The sequence below is a fragment of the Capricornis sumatraensis genome, chromosome 19 (assembly GCF_032405125.1).
Source record: "Capricornis sumatraensis isolate serow.1 chromosome 19, serow.2, whole genome shotgun sequence".
Taxonomy (NCBI): Eukaryota; Metazoa; Chordata; class Mammalia; order Artiodactyla; family Bovidae; genus Capricornis; species Capricornis sumatraensis.
Window position 1 is genome coordinate 38,532,948 of NC_091087.1, and position 22,814 is coordinate 38,555,761.

The 22,814-nt window shown below is 37.8% G+C and overlaps 1 protein-coding gene across 2 annotated transcripts in view; it reads left to right on the plus strand.

The window, feature by feature from the left end:
- UBE2Q2 (ubiquitin conjugating enzyme E2 Q2) overlaps positions 1–22,814 on the plus strand; it is a 61,382-nt gene that overhangs the window by 25,364 nt on the left and 13,204 nt on the right. For both annotated transcript variants that reach the window (XM_068991015.1, XM_068991016.1), the window contains 5 exons: positions 50–190; positions 3,314–3,398; positions 4,766–4,826; positions 5,582–5,672; positions 14,683–14,741. In XM_068991015.1, the coding sequence (XP_068847116.1) occupies positions 50–190; positions 3,314–3,398; positions 4,766–4,826; positions 5,582–5,672; positions 14,683–14,741 (437 nt within the window). The remainder of the gene's footprint in view (positions 1–49; positions 191–3,313; positions 3,399–4,765; positions 4,827–5,581; positions 5,673–14,682; positions 14,742–22,814) is intronic.

Consider the following 22,814-nt stretch of genomic DNA (forward strand, 5'->3'; position numbering starts at 1 on the left):
TTAACTTTTGGCATGAGCTTGAATAGCTAAATTTTTAAATTTTTTGTAGGATATAGAAGACTTGGATCATTATGAGATGAAGGAAGAAGAGCCTATTAGTGGGAAAAAGTCAGAGGATGAAGGAATTGAAAAAGAAAATTTGGCAATATTAGAGAAAATTAGGAAGACTCAAAGGCAAGACCATCTCAGTGTAAGTATTGTATAAGTATCTAGAACCTGGACTTTTGTGGTTAAATAATTACAGTTGACCCTTGGATGCTGACCTTACACAGTCAGAAATCCACATGTAACTACAGCCAGCCTCTATATCCGCAGTTCCACATCCAATGATTCAACTAACAGCAGATAGTGTAGTATGTATTTATTGAAAAAATCTGCATATAAGTGGATCCATGCAGTTCCAACTCATCTTGTTCAAGAGTCAGCTGTACAGGAATACAGAGCAATTCAATAAGATATCAACCTCAGCCAGGCCTCTCCATCCCTGCCTTGGTAGTAGATTCAGTCATATGTTTTATTGCCCTAGTTTTACTTTTTCCCCTAACATTTCTCATCTACTGATAGCTCCTTTCTACCCTGTTCATCTGCTTTTCTACTCTGTTCATCTGAAATGAGTTACTGTCCAACCTGCTTATCCTGTTTTCTCTCTTTACCCTTTTCCTATGGGATCTGTAAATTTAAATTCAGTCTCTCCTACAAAGTATAATTCAAATTCTCTCTTCTTCATGAAGCTGGCATCTGGTTTGTTCTGCCATGACAGAACCAAATGTAACTTTTTCTTTTGACTCAACATCTTTTATATGAAGCAGCGTGGTAACAAACACAGCTGTGTGGCTTCAGTTTCCCAACTCTGTAACGTGGACATTATGTACCGTTTAGATGATTTTTGTAAATAATAAAGGAGAATGATGTATATAAATGTTGAATGTAGAGAAATATCAAATGAAAGTCTAGCTCTCCATCTCAACACTTAGCTGTTTACCTACTGCCTTTCTGTTAAAGCTGTTTATCAACCCCATGAAATCTGAGAACCAGTTCTTTTGTCCTGAGCACAGATTCTCAAACACAGGGAGTGAATTGTTGTGCAAGGAGATGAGAAGTGTCGTAAATAGGAAGATGACTCTCATGTCGTCAGTCATACTTACTGTACTAATGTAACTGGCAGATCTTTCTTTAGAGAGCAAAGAAATTTAGCCAAGTCTTTACCTTGATTATTAAAAAATAAATAAAAGCTTGTGGTATTCAAGTTAAAGATATTTACTCTTACTTTCTATATCTTGTGATTGCATCCAGTTTGTGTGTTATAGTCAAACAGCTACAAATTATTGAATACTATCACATGACACATACTAAGTCCTTTAAACTTTTTATATGCCTTTGCATTTAATTTTCATAACCACTGTGTGAAATATTCTTCCTATTCTACAGATGTGAAACTGGGGTTTTAACTCATCAAATAACGTAGCCAGATTTTCTACCTCACCTTAAAGTGTAGTGCAGTTTTTAAGGTGCAGCATTTAAAATTTTACACAGATGTTCAGAATAGTCTTTTGGACTCTGTGGGAGAGGGCGAGGGTGGGATGATTTGGGAGAATGGCGTTGAAACATATGTAATATCATATGTGAAATGAATTGCCAGTCCAGGTTTGATGCATGATACAGGATGCTCAGGGCTGGTGCACTGGGATGACCCAGAGGGATGATATGGGGAGGGAGGTGGGGGGGGGGAGTTCAGAATGGGGAACACGTGTATACCTGTGGCAGATTCATGTTGATGTATGGCAAAACCAATACAATATTGTAAAGTAATTAGCTTCCAATTAAATAAATTTATATTAAACAAATAAAATAAAATTTTACAAGGTCAGGTTTTCTTTTCTGTTTTTTAATTCAGAAGACATTCTAAATGTTTTTCTTATGATAAATAGTTCTATTCGTATTCAGTCTTAGGATAAGATACTGGTGCCTTTTAATCTTCAGAGAAGTTGAAACACTGAAAAGTACTGAAACCAGTTGTGTGTATGTGGACATGTTTCTCTATTTCTTAATATGTAAACTATAGATTATTAGTATATTATTCTTGATTATAAGGAAACTGCTTTAGTTAATGTATCATGTTGAGGGTCTTCTAGTAATTTTCAAAAATGCATGGAACCCCTACACATCTATTAAAACGGCCAAAATCTGGAGCACTGGCAATACCAAATGACTGGTGAGGATATGGAGCAACAGGTAACTTTTCTGATTGCTGATAGGAAAATAGTGTCTGGCAGATTCTTTAAAAACTAAACATATTCTTACCATACAATCCAGCAGTTGAGCTCCTTGGTATTTGCCCAAATAAACTGAAAAGTTATGTCCACACAAAAACCTGCACATAGATGTTTATAGCAGCTTTGTTTGTAATTGCCAAAGCTTGGAAGCAACCAAGATCATCTTTGGTAGGAGAGCAAATAAATTGTAATACATCCAGGCAATGGAATATTAATCCCTGATAGAAAAAAAGTAATGAGTTGTCAAGACAGGACATAGGTGTGGAGGAACCTTAAATCCATGTTACAGGTGAAAGGAGCTGATCTGAAAAGGTTGCAGACTGTGTTTCAATTATATGGCATTCTGGAAAAGGCAAAACTATGGAGACAGTAAAAAGATCCGTGGTTGCCAGCCATTGGGGGATGGGGTGGGGTTACTAGGTGAAGTGCTGAGGACTTTTTGGGCAATGAAAATACTTTGTATGTCACTGTAATGTGTGGATGTATGTCATTATACGTTTGTCCAGATCCATAGAACGTACAGCACCAAAAGTGAACCATAAGATGGTGTGATGATGTGTCCAAATAGGTTTATAAGTTGTAAGAAGTATGCCCCTGAAGGATGCTTGATAATGAGGGTGACTGTTGATTGTGAGGGGCAGTTATATAGGAAATCTCTGTACTGTCCTCTTAACTTTGCTGTGAACATGAAACTTCCCACCCCAGTAAAACCACAAAAAAAGAAAATAAATTTTTTAAAAATTTATGAATTTGAAATAGACCCTTATTAGTTCTAGGCTATTGAAGTGGTCGTGGTGATCTGGACATAAATTAGTCTTTTTTTTTCAGATGACAAATAGTAAATAAATCAGACCTGTTCCAAATTTGTATTCCTGTTGCAACTTTATGATCATTGATTTAATTTTTTTGACTTCTTAAAATGTTAAGTGGTGATCCATTTTTACAGTCTCATCGTGAACATTCATTTCAGGTTCAGATACCTTAAATCTTTAGTTGTTTGAATCAATAAATCCTGGTAAACAGCAAGTTTTATGTTTCAGGGTGCAGTGTCTGGGTCTGTACAAGCTTCAGATAGACTTATGAAAGAGCTCAGGGACATATACAGATCACAGAGTTATAAAACAGGTAAGGACCTCTGGATCTCTGCTGTTGTCCTTATGGCTAAAGTTTTCAGATATAATATAACTTCATTTCTCATAGTATAACTGGACAGAAACAGAAATGTTTGTTAACTTTATTTTAGGAATGTGAAATGCAAATGCAAATTTAAGTAACCAAAAGATGTAGGGGATAAAATAGGATGAGTTCACTTATTGTTTGGATTTTTAGAAATTGTTTTTATGGACACGTTTTTTGTCTTCTTGTTGATAGGGATTAATTCGTAGGATTTTTATCTTCTGGGAAAGGTACAAGAAATATCTGCTTTAGAAAGTAAATAAGATGAATATGTTTTATTGTACAAAGAACTATTGCCAAGTTAATTTATGTTTTTTATTCCTTTTTTGAAATGACAAACTCATATACATAATTAACTGTTATAGAGAGAGTTAAAATAGGTTTTTTTTAAAATTATAGTTTGACTTAAGAGTTCTTTCTTAACCACTTTAAGACTTAAATATTGTGGAACCTCCATAACTGATGTAAAATTCCCGCATACTATTGCAGAGAGTCTAACAGTATTGTATAAGATAAAGAGCCAAACTTTACTTTCTTTGAAAAAAGTAGCATTATAATTCATTCAGAATTTTTCAGAGTGATCAAATCTAAATCATTAGAGCTTACTTAAAAACAATCAGCCTCTCCCCTTTATAGAACAAGATAAGTCAGACTTGTTTCTGAGATTATTACAAGTTTTGGTGTCCTAACAGTTCTTATAAGAAGTCTGAAAGTTTGTGTGTAGAAACCTAATAAAGTTTAATATTTGAATACTATTTATACCGAAATGTTAAATCATCACGTTTGTTATGGCATTATTTTGTAGTAACAAAAAATTAAATTAATAACCAGATATATGGTGAACTTAATTAAATCATGGCTTATCCATAAAGTAAATTACTGTAGAATTATTTTAAAAATTGACAATAAATTTCTATATGCTAAACTGGAAAAATGCCCCCTGAAAGATTATAAAACTATATGTTAGAGGGATTCCATTTTAATAGAAATGTTTGTATATGCATAGGGGAAAAGTCTTAAGTACATGTGGTTTTGCATAATCTTTTTTTTCCTTTTGCAGTGAATAGTAAACAGTTTCTCAACCCCACAATCCTCTTCATGATGACTTTAGTTATCTGTCTATTTAGGGTATAAGATACTCTGTTCCAGCATAAGAATTATTACATTACAACTTAGTTGTTATGTTTTAATAGCAGAATTTTTTGCTTTTGTTGGCTATATAGTGTGTACATTTACAGCAGAGCAATAGTTATAAGATCAAGTGCAACAGTTATAAGATAAGTGAAGAGTAACTAACGTGCCCTATATCATTACAGGGATTTATTCAGTGGAACTCATAAATGACAGTTTATATGACTGGCATGTTAAACTGCAGAAGTAAGTGCCTTTTTATGCTAACACACTCTTTTTAATGGTAGACTGTCACAATGAGATTTCCTCCCTGCTTAATTTGGTACCTATTTACTATGGCTTTTACTTAGAATTTTAGATCCTGTTTGTATAGAAGTAGTTCTTAGGTTGTTAAAATGAGCTGTTTCTTGGGCTTAATAAGTAAAATGAGAAAGCAGGAGGGGAAAAAGAAGGGCCAGCTGTGAGAGAAAGTGTTTCATGGAGTTAGTGAGATAATTAGGAACTATACAAACAAAAGTGTATAAATAACTTGATGAGTTAGTATCCATTGTGTACTCGAAGTAAGAAATGAGGAGATCTTTATATAAACAATTGTAGACAAATTTAGGTTTTGTTAGTGATTTCACTTGTCCTTGGTAAATTTCTCTCATTGACCCCTTTGTCTAATAATATAGTTTGAGAGAAGCAGATTAAATTTTTGAGTTCTTGAGAAGACTATGTACATATGACCCTTTCCTTTAGGATAACTGCCAACTTTGCATGAGAGAATAGATTTAGAATGCTGTGGTCTCTTCTCTGGACATTTTGTCTCAAGGAACTGGAGACTATAGTAATTTGTTTTTCTAGGGGCCATAGAGCAACATTAGACTTTCTCTGTTTGAAACTTGCCCCAGGGGCTCTGCTGTTAGCTTCTGGAATGGTTCATTTTTGAAGTTAGTGGGGAAAAAACATCTGACCTTTTTGTTTGAATTGGTTTTTTTTTGTTGTTTTGTAATTCTCAGGGTGGATCCTGATAGTCCTTTGCACAGTGATCTTCAGATTTTAAAAGAAAAAGAAGGCATAGAATATATTTTGCTTAACTTCTCTTTTAAGGTAAGAAAAATTGTAAGGGGACTACATATGCTTCTAATGCAACATATATTTGTACAATTGCTTTGGAAAACTATTTGGTATAATTTGGAAAAGTAGAAGATACTTGTACCCTATGGTCCAGGAATTCTCCTTCTAGATATACAGTCTGCAAGAAATGAGTACTTAGATGTGCCAGGAGACAACGCAAGAATGTTCAAAGCAGCATTGTTTATAATAGGCTCAAATAAAAATAACCTAAGTGTCTCCCAGTAAAATTGAGAACTGTGGTATTCATAAAACGGAATAGAGCTGTGTACAACAAGATAGATGAATCTTGAAGACAGTTTGAGCAGAAAGCAGATCCAGAAACGTGTTCTGTACAGTTTCATTTATATAGAGCTCAAAAATAGGTAAAACTAAATTGTTTAGGGCATGCATTCTCATTGGAGGCAGGTCTCTCTCCTTCCTTGCTCCCCACCCCACACCCAATGCAGTGAAAATTGGTCCTTGGAGTGAAAAAGGCTTAGATGTTAAGACGGTCTGTAGCAGTTCAAGGGGCCATAGTATGTATATACATACACACTATGTCTGAGGTGTTAAAATTTGGTGAGGGAGCAGGACAGGGAGGAATTGGGAAAAAAAATACTCTAAAAAGGCTTGTTAGTGGGACAGAAATGAAAAGAAGGCTGAGAAACATTAATGGATTCATCCTTGGAAATGAAGATGCGAGTACCATACAGTTAAGATAGCAAGTACATCTAGGTGAGAGGAGGGAGTTGTGAACTGAAAGGGACATCTGGGGGCTTCTTGGATACTGGCTATTGTCTGTTTCTTGACCAGGGTGGTGGTTGTGTGGATACAGTTTCATGCTAATGTGTAACAGTATACCTATATACTTTTCTAAATTTATGTGTTGTATTTAACAACTTTTTTTTTCCAAGTTGCTAAAAAACAAAAGTTAAAGAAGAACAGCAATGGAATCTAGATAAAATGAATTGATTTACTATGGACTCTGGATAAGTGTAATGGTTTTAAGCCTTTGTTTAAAAACACTAAGAAACATTTCTAAGGGATTATGTTTTAATTATTTGGAGCTGGTTTTTGACTTGTTCTCTGAAATTGAGAAATTGTGTAACAGCTGTCTTGCAGATAAACTTTTATTTCTATTTCAGTTAGGCTTCAGTGCATTTTAGTGTGATAGAACAAACAGCAGTCCTCAACTTTTTGGCACCAGGGATGGGTTTCATGGAAGACCGTTTTGCCACAGATTGGGTCGGGAGGTGGTTTGGGGATGATTTAAGTGTGTTACATTTATTACGTTATTCTATTATTATTACATCAGCTCCACCTCAGATCATCAGGCATTAGATCTCGGAGGCTGGGGACCCCTGCTATAGAAGGCTTGAGGACGTGAGGCATCCAAAATGTAATCCCTGTTCTTTAAGGACCTGTCGTCTTGGGAGAGAAGTCTGTGATGAAAACTGTAGGGCTTTGGAGATTATGATGGAGAGTCTGGGAGCTTACCTTTATGTAGTAAAAAGCTAGCAGGGGTTTTTAGGCAGGGGTATGTTTGATCTGTTTGGCTTTTTATTTTATTTTTAAAAAACAGTTAGTATGCCATCAGCATCAGAGTAGGGTTTGGATAAGACAGAGTAGACTTCTGGGAGACAAGCTGGGGGCATTGATTTTAATCTGGGAGAGAGTAACGAAGGTTAGTAGTGGTAGGAATAGGTGACAGTAGATGAATCTGTCCTGCAATGCGGGACACCTGGGTTTGATCCCTGGATTGGGAAGATCTCCTGGAGGAGGGAAAGGCTAACCACTCCAGTATTCTGGCCTGGAGAATTCCGTGGACTGTACAGTCCACAGGGTTGCAAAGAGTTGGACACGACTGAGTGACTTTCACTACCATTAGATGAAAATGAGATGTTTTGAAGGAAGAAAAGACATGAAAGGATACTTTTACACTTGCAAAAAGGAGTAATGTTCTGAAAGCTGCTTACTTAGTGTTTGTGTGTGTATATTCTTGTTTGGGCATATATCCTCATTTATGATTGAACTTTCTTCAAATAACCCAAATGTCAAATGTCACTATTTTCCCACAGCTTTGTTATTGTAGAAATTATTGAGGCTATCAGCTGGGTTATAGCTTCCTAGAGAGTGAATCTGGCATATATTTACTGATTCATGTGGTGCAAAGAACCTAGGAATGTATCTTTTTAAAAAATGCAAATTTTAATTTTATTTATTTTTGGCCACTCTGTGTGGCTTGTGGGATCCTACTTCCCTGACCAGGAATCAAACTCTGGTCCTTGACAGTGAAAGCATGAAGTCCCAACCACTGGACTGCCAGGGAATTCCCCTATGTAAATTATTTTTAACTTGAAATCTAAATAATTAAACCATATGCCCAACACCAAGCTTAAGAAATAGAACCGTATCAATATCTTTGAAGCCCAATGCAGGCCACTCCCCTCCCACATTCTGCTTTCAGACATATCCTTAAAGGAATATGAAATCTTGACCAGGAAACAGACTTGTGACTGCGGATAGTGTTTTCACTATATTTTCTTGCTCTAGATGGAACTTCAGGGAGGACAATCTGGGAGGTAAATAAATGGCTGAGATTCTGTTGGATTTGTGTTTCTGGACCATGGTTTCTGATACCAGAAAGAAGGGCCTTTGCTAGGGTTGAAGTATTTAAGAGGCCTGGGAAGGTTAAGATTGCCCTGCGCTAACCGCCCTTGTGAAGAGGACCTTAAACTCAGTTGCCAAGTTATAAATCTCAATTCATGGATTTTGGAGGATAGCAGATACGACTCAGAAAGAAGGATCCACAGAAGGAACATGAATAGTATTTGAGGCCTTAATTGCCCACGGTGACCCCTTGAGGGTCCTGAAGAATAAGAAAATGAAACTGGAGATGCAGTGTGACACCAGGTTGGGAAGGGGCAGGGGCCGGAGGGTTGCCCTATAGATTGGTCAGCAGCTTGGTTAGGAAGTGGTGGTCTGGCTTTTCCGGCCACGTGTGAATTACGGAGTTGAACTCTGAGGTAGTACTTTAAAAAGAGTTTGTTTAGACAAATCTGGGTTCATCTAGAGAATCTCAGCTGGGATTAGAGATTCCATGCCATGTCCTAAGATGGTGGGATTGTACATGTGGAGAGGAGAACATGGGGGTTTGTGATAGCTTGTCTTCAACTATTTCAAGGACTGGGGATGTAGAAGGATTAGTTTGATTTTGTTTTTGATGAACACAAGGCATGGTGATTAAATTAGTAAGTCAGACTGTAAAGTGACGGTTTTCAACTCAGTATAAGGAAGTGATTTGTAACTATTTAGAGCCATTCAATGATGTAGTCATTCAAAAATAGAATGTTCCTCATCGTTAAGAATAGCTTGGAAGGCCTAGACAGTTTATTTGGAAATCAGATAACTGTGTGAGATCACTGTAAACTCTGATCTTCTTAGTTTCTGAGTTAATACACCACAGTAACTCGCATGTCTATATTTTTGTTTTTGTTTTAGATACATGGCATGGCTCACAGGATTTTAGTTTCCCCGCCAGGGATTGAACCTGGCAGTGAAAGTGTGGAGTCCTAACTGCTGGACTGCCTGGGAATTCCCTCTCATATATCTGTTTTAACAGAAACCTTCTCTTGCCCCCAGTGCCTGTACCTACCCTCCCCCACCCCGACACCTTATTTCTGTAAAATTTTGGTTACTGAGTTCCAAGGTACAGAGTCTATGGAATAGAATCCCTAGGTTTTGATAGAATAGTTAATCTGAGGCATTACTTAAAGTGAAGGGAATCCTCACTGTCACATAATCAACTCAGAGAGGTTTGTAGTCACTCATATGGAATCACACATTCAACAGTCTAAAATACAGGAAATTCAATCAAGTTGTGCTTTACCAAACTTTGCATCTATGCTTTTCTTTATTGTAGAAAAAAGGTGAGCTACTTACTCGGAACTAGATTATAATAACTGTCATTAAGTTGGTTTCTTGTGTGGATAGATTTCTTCTTTTTCTGCCTTACAATAGATAGCTAAGATTACCTGTTTTAGCCATCAGAAGTATGTTTTTTTTATCTCCCTCTCCTATTAGGATTTAGTTTTCATAGTTTATATGTTCCTCAGGGTCTTGCTCAAGGATGGGTAGAGGTAGGGAGTTAAACACTGTATTTTTGTATTCTTAGAAATAAACACTGTTATTTTTCTGTTTTTTAGAAGTAAACATTGAATTTTTGTGTTCTTAGAAATAACTGGATGAAACAAATGTTTATTTAGCTCCTTTACCTGCAGATTGATTTTTGATTTAAGGGGCAATAGTTGTTGACTAATTCTTTTTGATTTGAACATAGCAATTGGAGGTAATTTCTCTTAGCCTTCCTGACATCTCTTCATGGGAGGCAGTATGCTGCTACCTTGTTCCTGTGTTGTAGTGGCTGGGACCTTTTTTGGACTCATCTGACACTGACACTCTGTCAGAGGCCAAGACCTCTGACACCCTGAGGCTACCTCAGCTACAGTCTTAAGTTCACTGAGAGAAAAAGTTTTGTTCTGGAAACCTCAGTTTCCAGGACTGAAAATTTGAAAGAATTGTGCAGCCTGAGAATTAACTAAGATTCTTTTCTCTTATTTTGCCTTCTTTATATGTTTATCAAGCCTGATCTTTGCCAAAGTGATCATCTATTGACATTTAATGTTGTTATTGCTGTTTGAGTCTCAATCTAGTGTCTCATTCTATTTGTCCTTGAACCATCTCTCTCTTTCTCATCTCATTCAGATCTTTAAGAAATTGCTCTAGTTTCCCACCTCTGTTAGCATGGTGCTATTCGCTCCTTTACTCTTCTTCACTACCTTACAGTTAGAATGCATATCCTTAGCTTGTCCATGTGTAATATGTATTTGTTAGTGTTCTTCTTTTTCCTTGTCAACACAGAGATCTTAGAACATGTACTCTGTGCTCTTGTTGTCATTCCTTTTAGTTCTATATTTATCTTATACATGTAAACCCTTATACATCACTATTACATAACTCATCAGTATTCATTTGGGCCTGTGGGTGTATTAGCTCTCTTCATGGTCTTTATTCTCCATGTTTCCATCTAGGACCTTCCTCTTTCTTGAAGAATATCCATTTTTGTTTCCTTTAGAGTGGATCTGCTTATAGGAAAATAATTTTATTTGGACTTCATTTTTGGAAAGTATTTTCATTTGGTATAGATTTTTAGGTTGGAAATTTCCTTTCTTTCATTACCTCAAAGATGTCGTTCCTCTATTATAGCTTCCATTGTTTCTCTTGAAGTATTTACAGTGGGTAAATCTTATGAAATCTTTAATCATTTTTGGAAAATTCTCAGACATTATCTCTTCAAATATTACTTCTATCACATTCTCTCTTCTTCTAGGACTCTATGTATATGATTAGCCTTTTCAATTCATTTTCCTACATCTTGCTTATTATCTGTATTTTCCACTTTTTTCTCTCCCTTGGCTTCATTTGGGATGTTTTCTGACTTATTTTTCCAGTATACTAAATTTCTCTTCCAGGTCTCCATGGTAGTTAAACTCATCCATCAAGTTATTAATTTCAGTTATTTATTTCTAAGCTTCAGAATTTCTATATAGTTCATTTTTATAATTTTAGTTTTCAGCCAGGGTTTTCAGTCTTGTTTTTTCTTGCACATATTTGGCTTCAGTTCAGTTCAGTCGATCAGTCATGTCCGACTCTTTGCAACCCCATGGACTGCAGCACACCAAGCCTCCCTGTCCATCACCAACTCCCAGAGTCCACCCAAACTCATGTCCATTGAGTCGGTGATGCCATCCAGCCATCTCATCCTTTGTCTTCCCCTTCTCCTCCTGCCTGCAATCTTTCCCAGCATCAGGGTCTTTTCAAATGAATCAGTTCTTTGCATCAGGTGGCCAAAATATTGGAGTTTCAGCTTCAACAACAGTCCTTCCAGTGAACACTCAGGACTGATCTCCTTTAGGATGGACTGGTTGGATCTTCTTGCAGTCCAAGGGACTCTCAAGAGTCTTCCCCAGCACCCTAGTTCAAAAGCATCAATTCTTTGGTGCTCAGCTTTCTTTATAGTACAACTCCCACATCCATATGTGACCATTGGAAAAACCATAGCTTTGACTAGATGGACCTTTGTTGTCAAAGTAATGTCTCTACTTTCTAATATGCTGTCTGGGTTGGTCATAACGTTCCTTCCAAGGAGTAAGCGTCTTTTAATTTCACAGCTGCAATCACCATCTGCAGTGATTTTGGAGCCCCCCAAAATAAAGTATGTCACTGTTTCCACTGTTTCCCCATCTGTTTGTCTTGAAGTAATGGGACTGGATGCCGTGATCTTAGTTTTCTCAGTGTTGAGCTTTAATCCAACTTTTTCACTCTCCTCTTTCTCACTTCCTTCTCAGTTCTTCTTTACTTTCTGCCATAAGGGTGGTGTCATCTGCATATCTGAGGTTATTGATATTTCTCCTGGCAATCTTGATTCCAGCTTGTGCTTCATCCAGCCCAGCGTTTCTCTGCATATAAGTTAAATAAGCACAGTGACAATATATAGCCTGGACTTCCTCCTTTTCCTGTTTGGAACCAGTCTGTTGTTCCATGTTCAGTTCTAACTGTTGCTTCCTGATCTTCATACAGATTTCTCAAGAGGTAGGTCAGGTGGTCTGCTATTCCCATCTCTTTCAGAATTTTCTACAGTTTGTTGTGATCCACACAGTCAAAGGCTTTGGTGTAAAGCAGGAGTAGGTGTTCTTCTGGAACCCTCTTGCTTTTTCAATGATTCTGCGGATGTTGGCAGTTTAACCTCTGGTTCCTCTGCCTTTTCTAAATCAAGCTTGAACATCTGGAAGTTCACAGTTCACTTATTGTTGAAGCCTGGCTTGGAGAATTGTGAGCATTACTTTACTAAGCATGTGCAATTTTGAGTGCAGTTTTGTGGTAGTTTGAACTTTCTTTGGCATTTCCTTTCTTTGGGATTGGAATGAAAATGGACCTTTTCTGGTCCTGTGGCCACTGCTGAGTTTTTCCAAATTTGCTGGCATATTGAGTGCATCACTTTCACAGCATCATCTTTCAGGATTTGAAATAGCTCAACTGGAATTCATCACCTCCACTAGCTTTGTTCATAGTGATGCTTCCTAAGGCTCACTTGACTTCACATTCCAGAATGTCTGGCTCTAGTGAGTGATCACACCATCGTGATCATCTGGGTCCTGAAGATCTTTTTTGTACAGTTCTTCTGTGTATTCTTGCCACCTCTTCTTAATATCTTCTGCTTCTGTTAGGGCCATACCATTTCTGTCCTTTATTGTGTCCTTTTTGTGTGAAATGTTCTCTTGGTATCTCTAATTTTCTTGAAGAGATCCCTAGTCTTTCCCATTCTGTTGTTTTCCTCTGTTTCTTTGCACTGATCACTGTGGAAGGCTTTCTTATCTCTTCTTGCTATTGTTTGGAACTCTGCATTCAGAAGGGTATATCTTTCCTTTTCTCCTTTGTTTTTCGCTTCTCTTCTTTTCTCAGCTATTTGTATGGCCTCCTAAGAGAGCCATTTTGCTTTTTTTGCATTTCTTGGGGATGGTCTTGATCCCTGTTTCCTGTACAGTGTCATGAACCTTCGTCCACAGTTCATCAGGCACTCTGTCCATCAGATCTAGTCCCTTAAATCTTAAATCTGCTGTATAATCATAAGGGATTTGATTTAGGTCATACCTGAATGGTCTAGTTGTTTTTCCTACTTTCTTCAATTTAAGTCTGAATTTGGCAATAAGGAGTTCATGATCTGAGCCACAGTCAGCTCCTGGTCTTGTTTTTACTCACTGTATAGAGTTTCTCCATCTTTGGCTGCAAAGAATATAATCAGTCTGATTTCAGTGTTGACCATCTGGTGATGTCCATGTGTAGAGTCTTCTCTTGTGTTGTTGGAAGAGGGTGTTTTTTATGATCAGTGTGTTCTCTTGGCAAAACTCTACGAGCCTTGGCTCTGCTTCATTCTGTACTCCAGGACCAAATTTGCCTGTTACTCCAGGTGTTTCTTGACTTCCTGTTTATTCCAGTCCCTTAAAATGAAAAGGACATCTTTTTTGGGTGTTAGTTCTAAAAGGTCTTGTAGGTCTTCATGGAATGATTCAACTTCAGCTTCTTCGGCATTCCTGGTTGGGGCATAGCTTGGATTACTGTGATACTGAATATTCAGCTTAGTTATTTTAAAATCTGTGTCAGATAATGCTTATCTTGACACCTTGTAGTTTTGTCTGTCATTTTCTGATAATGCTGTCTTTAAGTCTCATGTGACTGGTTATTTTTGGTGATAGATGTTATATATGAATGATTAGAGAGCTAATTTGAAGCCTTGGATGCTAGTCCTCTACATAAAAGATGTATGTCTGCCCATCAGGTAGTTGGGCATTGTAACCCAGGATCCCGGAATCCCAAATGGCAGTGAGATGATATAAAGATGGGCTTTGTTCTCTACCTTTTCAAACTACTACCTGTGTAGTTTGTGGTTTGTCCTTCAGGGTCCCAAGCTAACGTGTGCTATAGCAACTTGTAAGGAGTCTTGTTCTTCTCAGCTTCTTAACCTCTTATCTTCCTCTCCTCCAGTTGAAAGAAAATCCAAACAGGGAAAAAACAGCTGCACTCTGAGGTTCCCTTTTCCTGATCTTAGCTCTGTAGTTATACATTTGTCTACCTTTTCTAGTTCATAGCCAGAGGATTGATCCAAATTACCTAGTCCATCATTATTGGAATGGTTTCTTTATATAGTTCTCTTGCAGGTGGGAATCTCTTTCTGTATTTCATAATTTTGCAAATATACTGTTCTGTTTGGGCCTGATCTTCATTTTTATTTGGTTTTCATTTCATTTTGGGGGACTATTTTTACGTTTATGACTCTCATTCATCATTAGATAATAAATGTATGCATTCTTTATAGATTATTTTAAAATCGTCTAAATATACAGTATTAAGGATATTCTTAAAATTAAACTTGCTTATTTGTTTTTAGGATAACTTTCCGTTTGATCCTCCATTTGTTCGAGTGGTATTACCTGTTCTCTCAGGAGGGTAAGTTTAAGTGATTATTTTCTTTGATAGTATACATCAGAATCATTTGGAGGGCTAGTCAAATGCCAGGAGGCCTAGAATGCTAAACTTTACCTCAAAGTTTCTGATTCAGTAGGACTTGTTATGGGGCCTGCTGCTGCTGCTGCTGCTAAGTTGCTTCAGTCGTGTCCGACTCTGTGTGACTCCATAGACAGCAGCCCACCAGGCTCCTCCGTCCCTGGGATTCTCCAGGCAAGAACACTGGAGTGGGTTGCCATTTCCTTCTACAATGCATGAAAGTGAAAAGTGAAAGTGAAGTCACTCAGTCGTATCCGACTCTTAGCAACCCCACGGACTGCAGCCCACCAGGCTCCTCCGTCCATGGGATTTTCCAGGCAAGAGTACAGGAGTGGGTTGCTGTTGCCTTCTCCATGAGGCCTGAGAATTTCCATATCTAAGATAGTTTCAGGTGAAGCTGGTGTTTCAGGCTGGGAACCATAATTTAAGCATCACTGGTATAAATCATTATGTTTATAGGGGTTTTTAAATGACTCCTATGTGTATATATTTCACCTTAAAAAATCAAAATGTTTTTAAAATGTAAGTTGTGATTGAGGGTTTAGAGAAAGTTAGGATTAAGTGATTCCCACATGCCCATGATGCAAGGAATAATCACAGGAAATCTCACGGGCCTATTGAGCTGGTCATTGATTTTCTAAAGAGGTGGTCTCAGTTTGGTAGAATCAAATGGTAATTGCCTGGCATTTTTTATTGAAATTTGTATTTTTATGTGTGTGTGATTAGAAGTCATATGAATGATGGGGAAAGGATCAGAATTTTTACCTAGGTTAGTTGTGGAAGGTTCTATAGATCCTTGAAGTAAGAGGAGTTAAACTAGTTTGAGAATTGTGATATGCTCAGCTGATCAAGTCCACTCTGAAACAATCATATTATGGTAATTAAAATCTAAAAATATCCAATCCTTTGATCATTTCTATGCTTGATATAGTAATAGTCTCATTTAGATTAAAACCATATGGGTGGCTATAAATGATTAAGGAAAATATTTGGAAACTTTTTGCAAATTCAGGATAAATATATAAAATAATTTTATAAAATTATTTTGAAATCTGATGTAAACTTCACTAGCATAGATTTTTTTCACATTCTGTTGTGGAAAAAATTCCCTAGAGTTTATGGTCTTAGTAGTTTACCATCTTGTGGAGATAATTAAATTATAAATAATGCCATTTTCAGTTTTTAAATCTGCTATGTATTTTCTCTTCATTGATTACTTTTACCAAACGGGGTTATTTTCCCATTATTCAAATAAATAACTAGAATAAGAAGTCAGTTTGTGACTTATCCAAATAAACCTTATATCTTCTAATAAAATGTTTTTTCCATTATACCAAAAGGCAGCAATAACAAAAGATTAGAAGTATTGAGTATTCAGTTGATTTGTCAGGTGTTAAGTATGGGCTTAAGTTCTCTGACCTTAAAGGAAAAGGAGATTGCTTCTGGCAATAGTGATCTGGGAAGACTTGGACAAGGAGGTGGGATCTCAGCTAGATCTTAAAGTATTGGGTGGAGTTTGGTCAACTTCTGGAGGCTGAAGGAAAATTGTCTATATAGGTGAAAAGTAAACACAATCACACATTTAGGAAAGAGCATAGTGTATTCAGTTTTATCAGAACAGTTTGAGCTATAACGCATGAGGGGTAGAGTTCCTATAGAAAAATTATAGGAAATTGTGTTGACAATAGCTTGTAATTATATAGGAGCATGAATTGGTGAGCAAACTATTACCCATGGATATTTAATTTATTTTTCTTAAACTGGTTCAGAAATAGGAAAATAACAGTAAAAAGAATGTCTTAGAAAGCTAAATCTGTTGACAGTAGAAAATGCTACAGGACAAATTATATTGACAAAGTCTGGAAGAATGCAAGGCTGGTTAAGAGCTGATGCCGCTGTCATAGGGCAAAGTGATAACAACCTGAGCTGTTACAATAGTGATGGGAATGGAAAGATGAATGAAGGATGAGGGTGATTTGAGGCAAAATCAATATGACTTGATCTTCACAGTCAACTATTAAGTAAAAAGTAAGAATTATTGACTGACATGGGAAGAACTAAAAAGTGTGAAGCCTGATAGAACAGCTTGTGATCTGACTCAGGCTAATGCTTAATTAAACACTGTGACTCTGGACAGATTATTGAACAGTTTTTGTTCCAGATATTTTATATCCCATATCTCCTAGCTACTTCCTTATTTGTTTCTTGTCAAAAAATTTTTTAAACGTAACAGCTTCATTGTGATACAATTCACATAGGATAAAACTCGCCCTTTTAAAGGGTACAGTTCAGTGGTATAGTATACTCAGTTGTGTAACCATTACCATTAATTTAAGAATGCTTTTATCACCTTCCAGAAGAAACTCTGTACCTATTAGCAATCACTTCTCATTCCTCTCTCCTATCCCTCCACCCACTAGCAACTACTAATTCTTATCTCTATGGATTTGCATATTCTGGACATTTTCATTTAAGGAAGCAAACAAATTACACGCTTTTGGGACTGGCTTCTGTCACTTAAAATTTTTCAAGGTCCATCCATGTTGCAGCATGTATCAGTAGCTCATTCCATTTTATTTATCTGTGGACATTTGTTTTCACCTTTTGGCTGTTATGAATAATGCTGTGAACTTTCACAGACAGGTTTCTGTGTGCACATCTTCATTTCTGTATCACATATGCCTATGAGAGGAGTCACTAGGTCCTTTGGTAATAACTTTTTATGAAGTGCCACACTTTTCCCAAGTGGCTGCACCATTTACATTCCCACAAGCAGTGTGTATGTAACCAACTCTCTTCATTTCCTTCCTGCTCACTTTTCAGCCCCATGTAATTCGGCATTAGCTGTTACTGTTCCTCCCAGACTGATATTTCCAATAGGGACTTCGGTAAATCCAGAAGTACGTTTTCAGGTTCTGTCATACCTGATTATTAGATTTCTCAGCAACACCGAAACATTTTTCCCTTGGTTTCTGATTGCCTCTTCTCAGTCTCTTTTTGCTGGGAATTCCTGTTCACTTAACTTCTTCCTGTTGGAGTTTTTTAGAATTTGGTACTAGGTCCTTTCTCTTTTCTTTTCTCTTCATTCCTTTGCCTTTAAAAAAAATTTTTTTTTCCATTGAGTTAATTGTATGGTTGCACACAGTTGTAAGAAATTAGAGATACTTTGTACCCTTTGCCTAGTTTCCCTATGGTACAATTTTTGCAAAGCTGTATAGTATAGTATTATGAAACAGTGATATAGAGACAGGGATACAGTATATAGTGCTTATGCAGATTTTCCCAGTTTTATGTATAACTCATATATATCCCTGGTGGCTCAAATGGTAAAGAATTTGCCTGCAGTGTGAGAGACCTGGGCTTGATCCCTGGGTTGGGAAGATTCCCTGGAGGAGGGCACTGGCAACCTACTCCAGTATTCCTACCTGGAGAATGCCCATGGACAGATGAACTTGGTGGCTACAGTCTGTGGTGTCGAAAAGAGTCGGACATGACTGAGCAACTTGAGCACAGCACAGCGCATACGTGTGTAGGGCTTCCCTGGTGGCTTAACGCTATAGAATCTGTCTACAGTGAGGGAGATGTGGGTTCAGTCCCTGGGGCGGGACGATCCCCTGGAGGAGGGCATGGCAACCCACTCCAGTATTCTTGCCTGGAGAATTCCCATGCACAGAGGAGCCTGATAGGCTAGAGTTCATAGGGTTGCAAAGAGTCGGACATGACTGAAGCAACTTAGTGTGCATGCATGCATATGTGTGTCTTGAATTTTATATTGAGTAGATTTGTGTATGCAACACAGCAGTCAAAGTGCTGTGCAGTTCCAACACCACACGGATCCTTTTTGTTACCCCTTGAAACTAGACCCATTTTCCTCTAATGCCCCTCATCCCTTAACTCCTGGTAACCACTCATCTAGCCTGCATTCCTAATATTTTGTCATTATAAAAAAAGTTACATAAATGAAATCTTAAAGTTTTGTATTGTAACCTTTGGGGATTAGCTGGTTTTTTTTTTTTTTTTTTTTTTTTTTTACTCATAATTCCCTGGAGAGTCATCTAAGTGTCTGACTGGTTTGTTCCTTTTTATTGCTAAGTAGTATTCCATGGTACCCCATGTACCACAGTTTGTTTAACCAGTAACTCACTGAAGGACCTCTAGACTGATTTCAGTGTTAAGAGTATTACAAATAAAGCTGCTATGAATACTTGTATACAGTGTGTGTGTATATGTGTGTGAACGAATGTGAATGTATTGTCCTTTGTCTGGGATTCATGTTTAGGAATGCAATTGCTAGGTCATAGAACCCCATGGACAGAGGGACCTGGCCAGCTACAGTTCATAGGGTCGCCCAAAGTCGGACACGACTGAGCAACATTGCATGCACTCGCAGTCATTGCATATTGAGTTTTAAAAGAAACCACCACACTGTTTTCCAGAATGGCTTTACCATTTTGCATTCCTATCAAGAATGTGTGAGTGATCCACTTTCTCCACATTCTCGCCAGCACTTGGTGATATCATTTGTTTTTATTTTAACCATTCTGTTAGCTGTGCAGTGATGTCTCATTGTGGTTTTAACTTGCACTTCCCTAATGAATATTCCTCAGTGTTGAGCATCTTTCATGTGCCTATTTGACAACTTTATGTTCTCTTCAAAGAGATATTTGTTCGTGTCTTTTGCCAGTTTTCTAATTGGATTGTTCTTTTGTTGAATTTTGAAAGTTTTTAAGATGTATTCTGCACAGTAATCCTTTGGATGTGTGCTTTTTTAGTTTCTTCGCCTGGTAGGCTGCAGCCCATGAGGTCGCTAAGAGCCGGACACGACTGAGTGACTTCCCTTTCACTTTTCCCTTTCATGCATTGGAAAAGGAAATGGCAACCCACTCCAGTGTTCTTGCCTGGAGAATCCCAGGGACAGGGGAGCCTGGTGGGCTGCCATCTCTGGGGTCGCACAGAGTCAGACATGACTGAAGCGACTTAGCAGCAGCAGCAGTTTTTAGCTTAATTTTATCTTAACAGAATCTTTTGTAGAACAGAATATTTTAGCTTTGAAGTAAAATTATGCTTTTGGTATCAAGTCTAAGAACTCTGCCTAGTCCTAGATCCCAAAGATTTTTCTTCTATTTTTGTTCCTCAGGGTTTTAGTTTACATTTTACAGATATGTCTATGAATCATTTTGAATTAATTTTTGTATAAGGTAAGAGGTTTAGATCATAGATTTTTACCTAATGTCCAATTGCTCTTGTGTGGTTTGTTGAAAAAGCTCCATGGCTTTTAAAATATTTCTGTGTGCCAATGACTCCTAGGCTTGTCTCACACATCCCTATGTCTTTGGTGTTTCCAGTATTCTTCTGCTTTACTGACACCTCTACTCGAATGTCTCTTACACAGGCCTTCAGGACAAAACTTGAGCCCATCTGTTTTTCAGCCCCCTTTCCCCAGTCTTCCTTATCTCACTTAGTGAACCTAGAGTCATTGTGTATATCTCGTCTTTTTCTCATGTTCCTTTGTTTCTCCACTTTAAAGGGTTTTCAGATCCAGTAGTTTCCAGTTTTGTTGCTACCACCATCAGTTCTCACTTGGATCACTTCAGAGAATTTCTGATCAGCCTCACTCATAAAGCTCTTTAGAGTGAGCCTTTACAGATTTGTTCTGATTGTTGCTCCTCTGCTTAAACACATCCCATGTCTTCCCGGTGCTCCTGCAGGTTGATGTCCTTACCTATTCCATATACTTTCTGTCAGCTTGCCCTTGCTTGCCTCTTCAGTCCTCTTGTTTCCACCCACACTTCAATTCCTGCAAGTCTCAGCTTGTGTTTCACTCGTAGGTATATTATTCCTGACCACCAGATTTAAAATAAGGCTTCTGGTTTTTCCTTCTCACAGAACTTTGGGACCCCCTCCACTACTTTATTGTTCACTTAACATCTAATCTTTACTATATTGCAAAATCATGAAGGCAAGTCGTATCAGTTTTCTTCATTGTATATTCTTGTGTCTGCCTCAGTTTTTAGCATGCATACATACTATTACTATATATCCAGTAAATATTTGTAAATGAATGAACGAGATAAGAAAATATAGTAACTTAGCAGTTCAGTTCAGTTCATTTGCTTAGTCGTGTCTGACTCTGTGACTCCATGGACTGCCCCACGCCAGGCTTCCCTGTCCATCATCAACTCGCGGAGCTTGCTCAAACTCATGTCCATCTAGTCGGTGATGCCATCCAACCATCTCATCCTCTGTCATCCCCTTCTCCTCCTGCCTTCAATCTTTCCCAGCATCAGGGTCTTTTCAAATGAGTCAGTTCTTCATGTCAGGTGGTCGAAGTATTGGAGTTTCAGCTTCAGCATTAGTCCTTCCAATATTCAGGACTGATTCAATATTAGTCCTTCTAATATTCATTCAGTCCATCCTTTAGGATGGTTTGATCTCCTTGCAGTCGAAGGGATTCTCAAGTCTTCTCCAACACCACAGTTCAAAAGCATCAATTCTTAGGTGCTCAGCTTTCTTTATAGTCCAACTCTCACATCCATACATGACTGCTGGAAAAACTGTAGCTTTGACTGTATGGACCTTTGTTGGCAAAGTAATGTCTCTGCTTTTTAATATGCTGTCTAGATTGGTCATGGCTTTTCTTCCAAGGAGCAAGCATCTTTTAATTTCATGGCTGCAGTCACCATCTGCAATGATTTTGGAGCCCAAGGAAATAAAGTCTGTCACTGTTTCCATTGTTTCCCCATCTATTTGCCATGAAGTGATGAGACCGGATGCCATGATCTTCATTTTTTGAATGTTGAGGTTTAAGCCAACTTTTTCATTCTCCTCTTTACTTTCATCAAGAGGCTCTTTAATTCTTCACTTTCTGCCATAAGGGTGGTGTCATCTGCATATCTGAGGTTATTGATATTTCTCCCGACAATCTTGATTTCAGCTTGTGCTTCATCCAGCCAGGCATTTCGCATGATGTACTCTGCATGTAAGTTAAATAGGCGGGGTGACATTATACAGCCTTGGCATATTCTTTTCCCAGTTTGGAACCAGCCTGTTGTTCCATGTCCAGTTCTAACTGTTGCTTCCTGACCTGCATACAGATTTCTCAGGAGGCAGGTAAAGTGGTATGGTATTCCCGTCTCTTTTAAGTTTTTTTTTTTTCTTTTAAGTATTTTTGACAGCTTGTTGTGATCCACACAGCCAAAGGCTTTGGCATAGGCAATAATGAAGAAGTAGTAAATGTTTTTCTGAAACTCTCTTGCTTTTTCGATGATCCAGCAGATGTTGGCAATTTGATCTCTGGTTCCTCTGCCTTTTCTAAAGCCAGCTTGAACATCTGGAAGTTCAGGGCTCATGTACTGTTGAAGCCTGGCTTGGAGAATTTTGAGTATTACTGTGCTAGCGTGTGAGATGAGTGCAATTGTGTGGTAGTTTGAACATTGTTTGGCATTGCCTTTCTTTGGAATTGGAATGAAAACTGACCTTTTCCAGTCCTGTGGCCACTGCTGAGTTTTCCAAATTTGCTGGCATATTGAGTGCAGCACTTTCACAGCATCATCTTTTAGGATTTGAAATAGCTTAACTGGAACTCCATCACCTCCAGTAGCTTTGTTCGAAGTGATGCTTCCTAAGGCCAACTTGACTTCACATTCCAGGATGTCTGGCTCTAAGTGGGTGATCACACCATTGTGGTTATTTGGGTCATGAAGATCTTTTTTGTATAGTTTTTCTGTGTTTTCTTGCCATCTCTTCTTACTATCTTCTGCTTTTGTTAGGTCCATACCTTTCCTATCCTTTATTGTGCTCATCTTTGCATGAAATGTTCCCTTGGTATCTCTCATTTTCTTGAAGAGATCCTTTAGTTTTTCCTATTCTGTTATTTTCCTTTATTTCTTTGCAGTGATCACTAAGGAAGGCGTTCTTATCTTTCCTTACTATTCTTTGGAACTCTGCATTCAAATGGGTATATCTTTCCTTTGCCTTTAGCTTTATAGCTTTATTATAGTAAGTTAGCAAGATGTA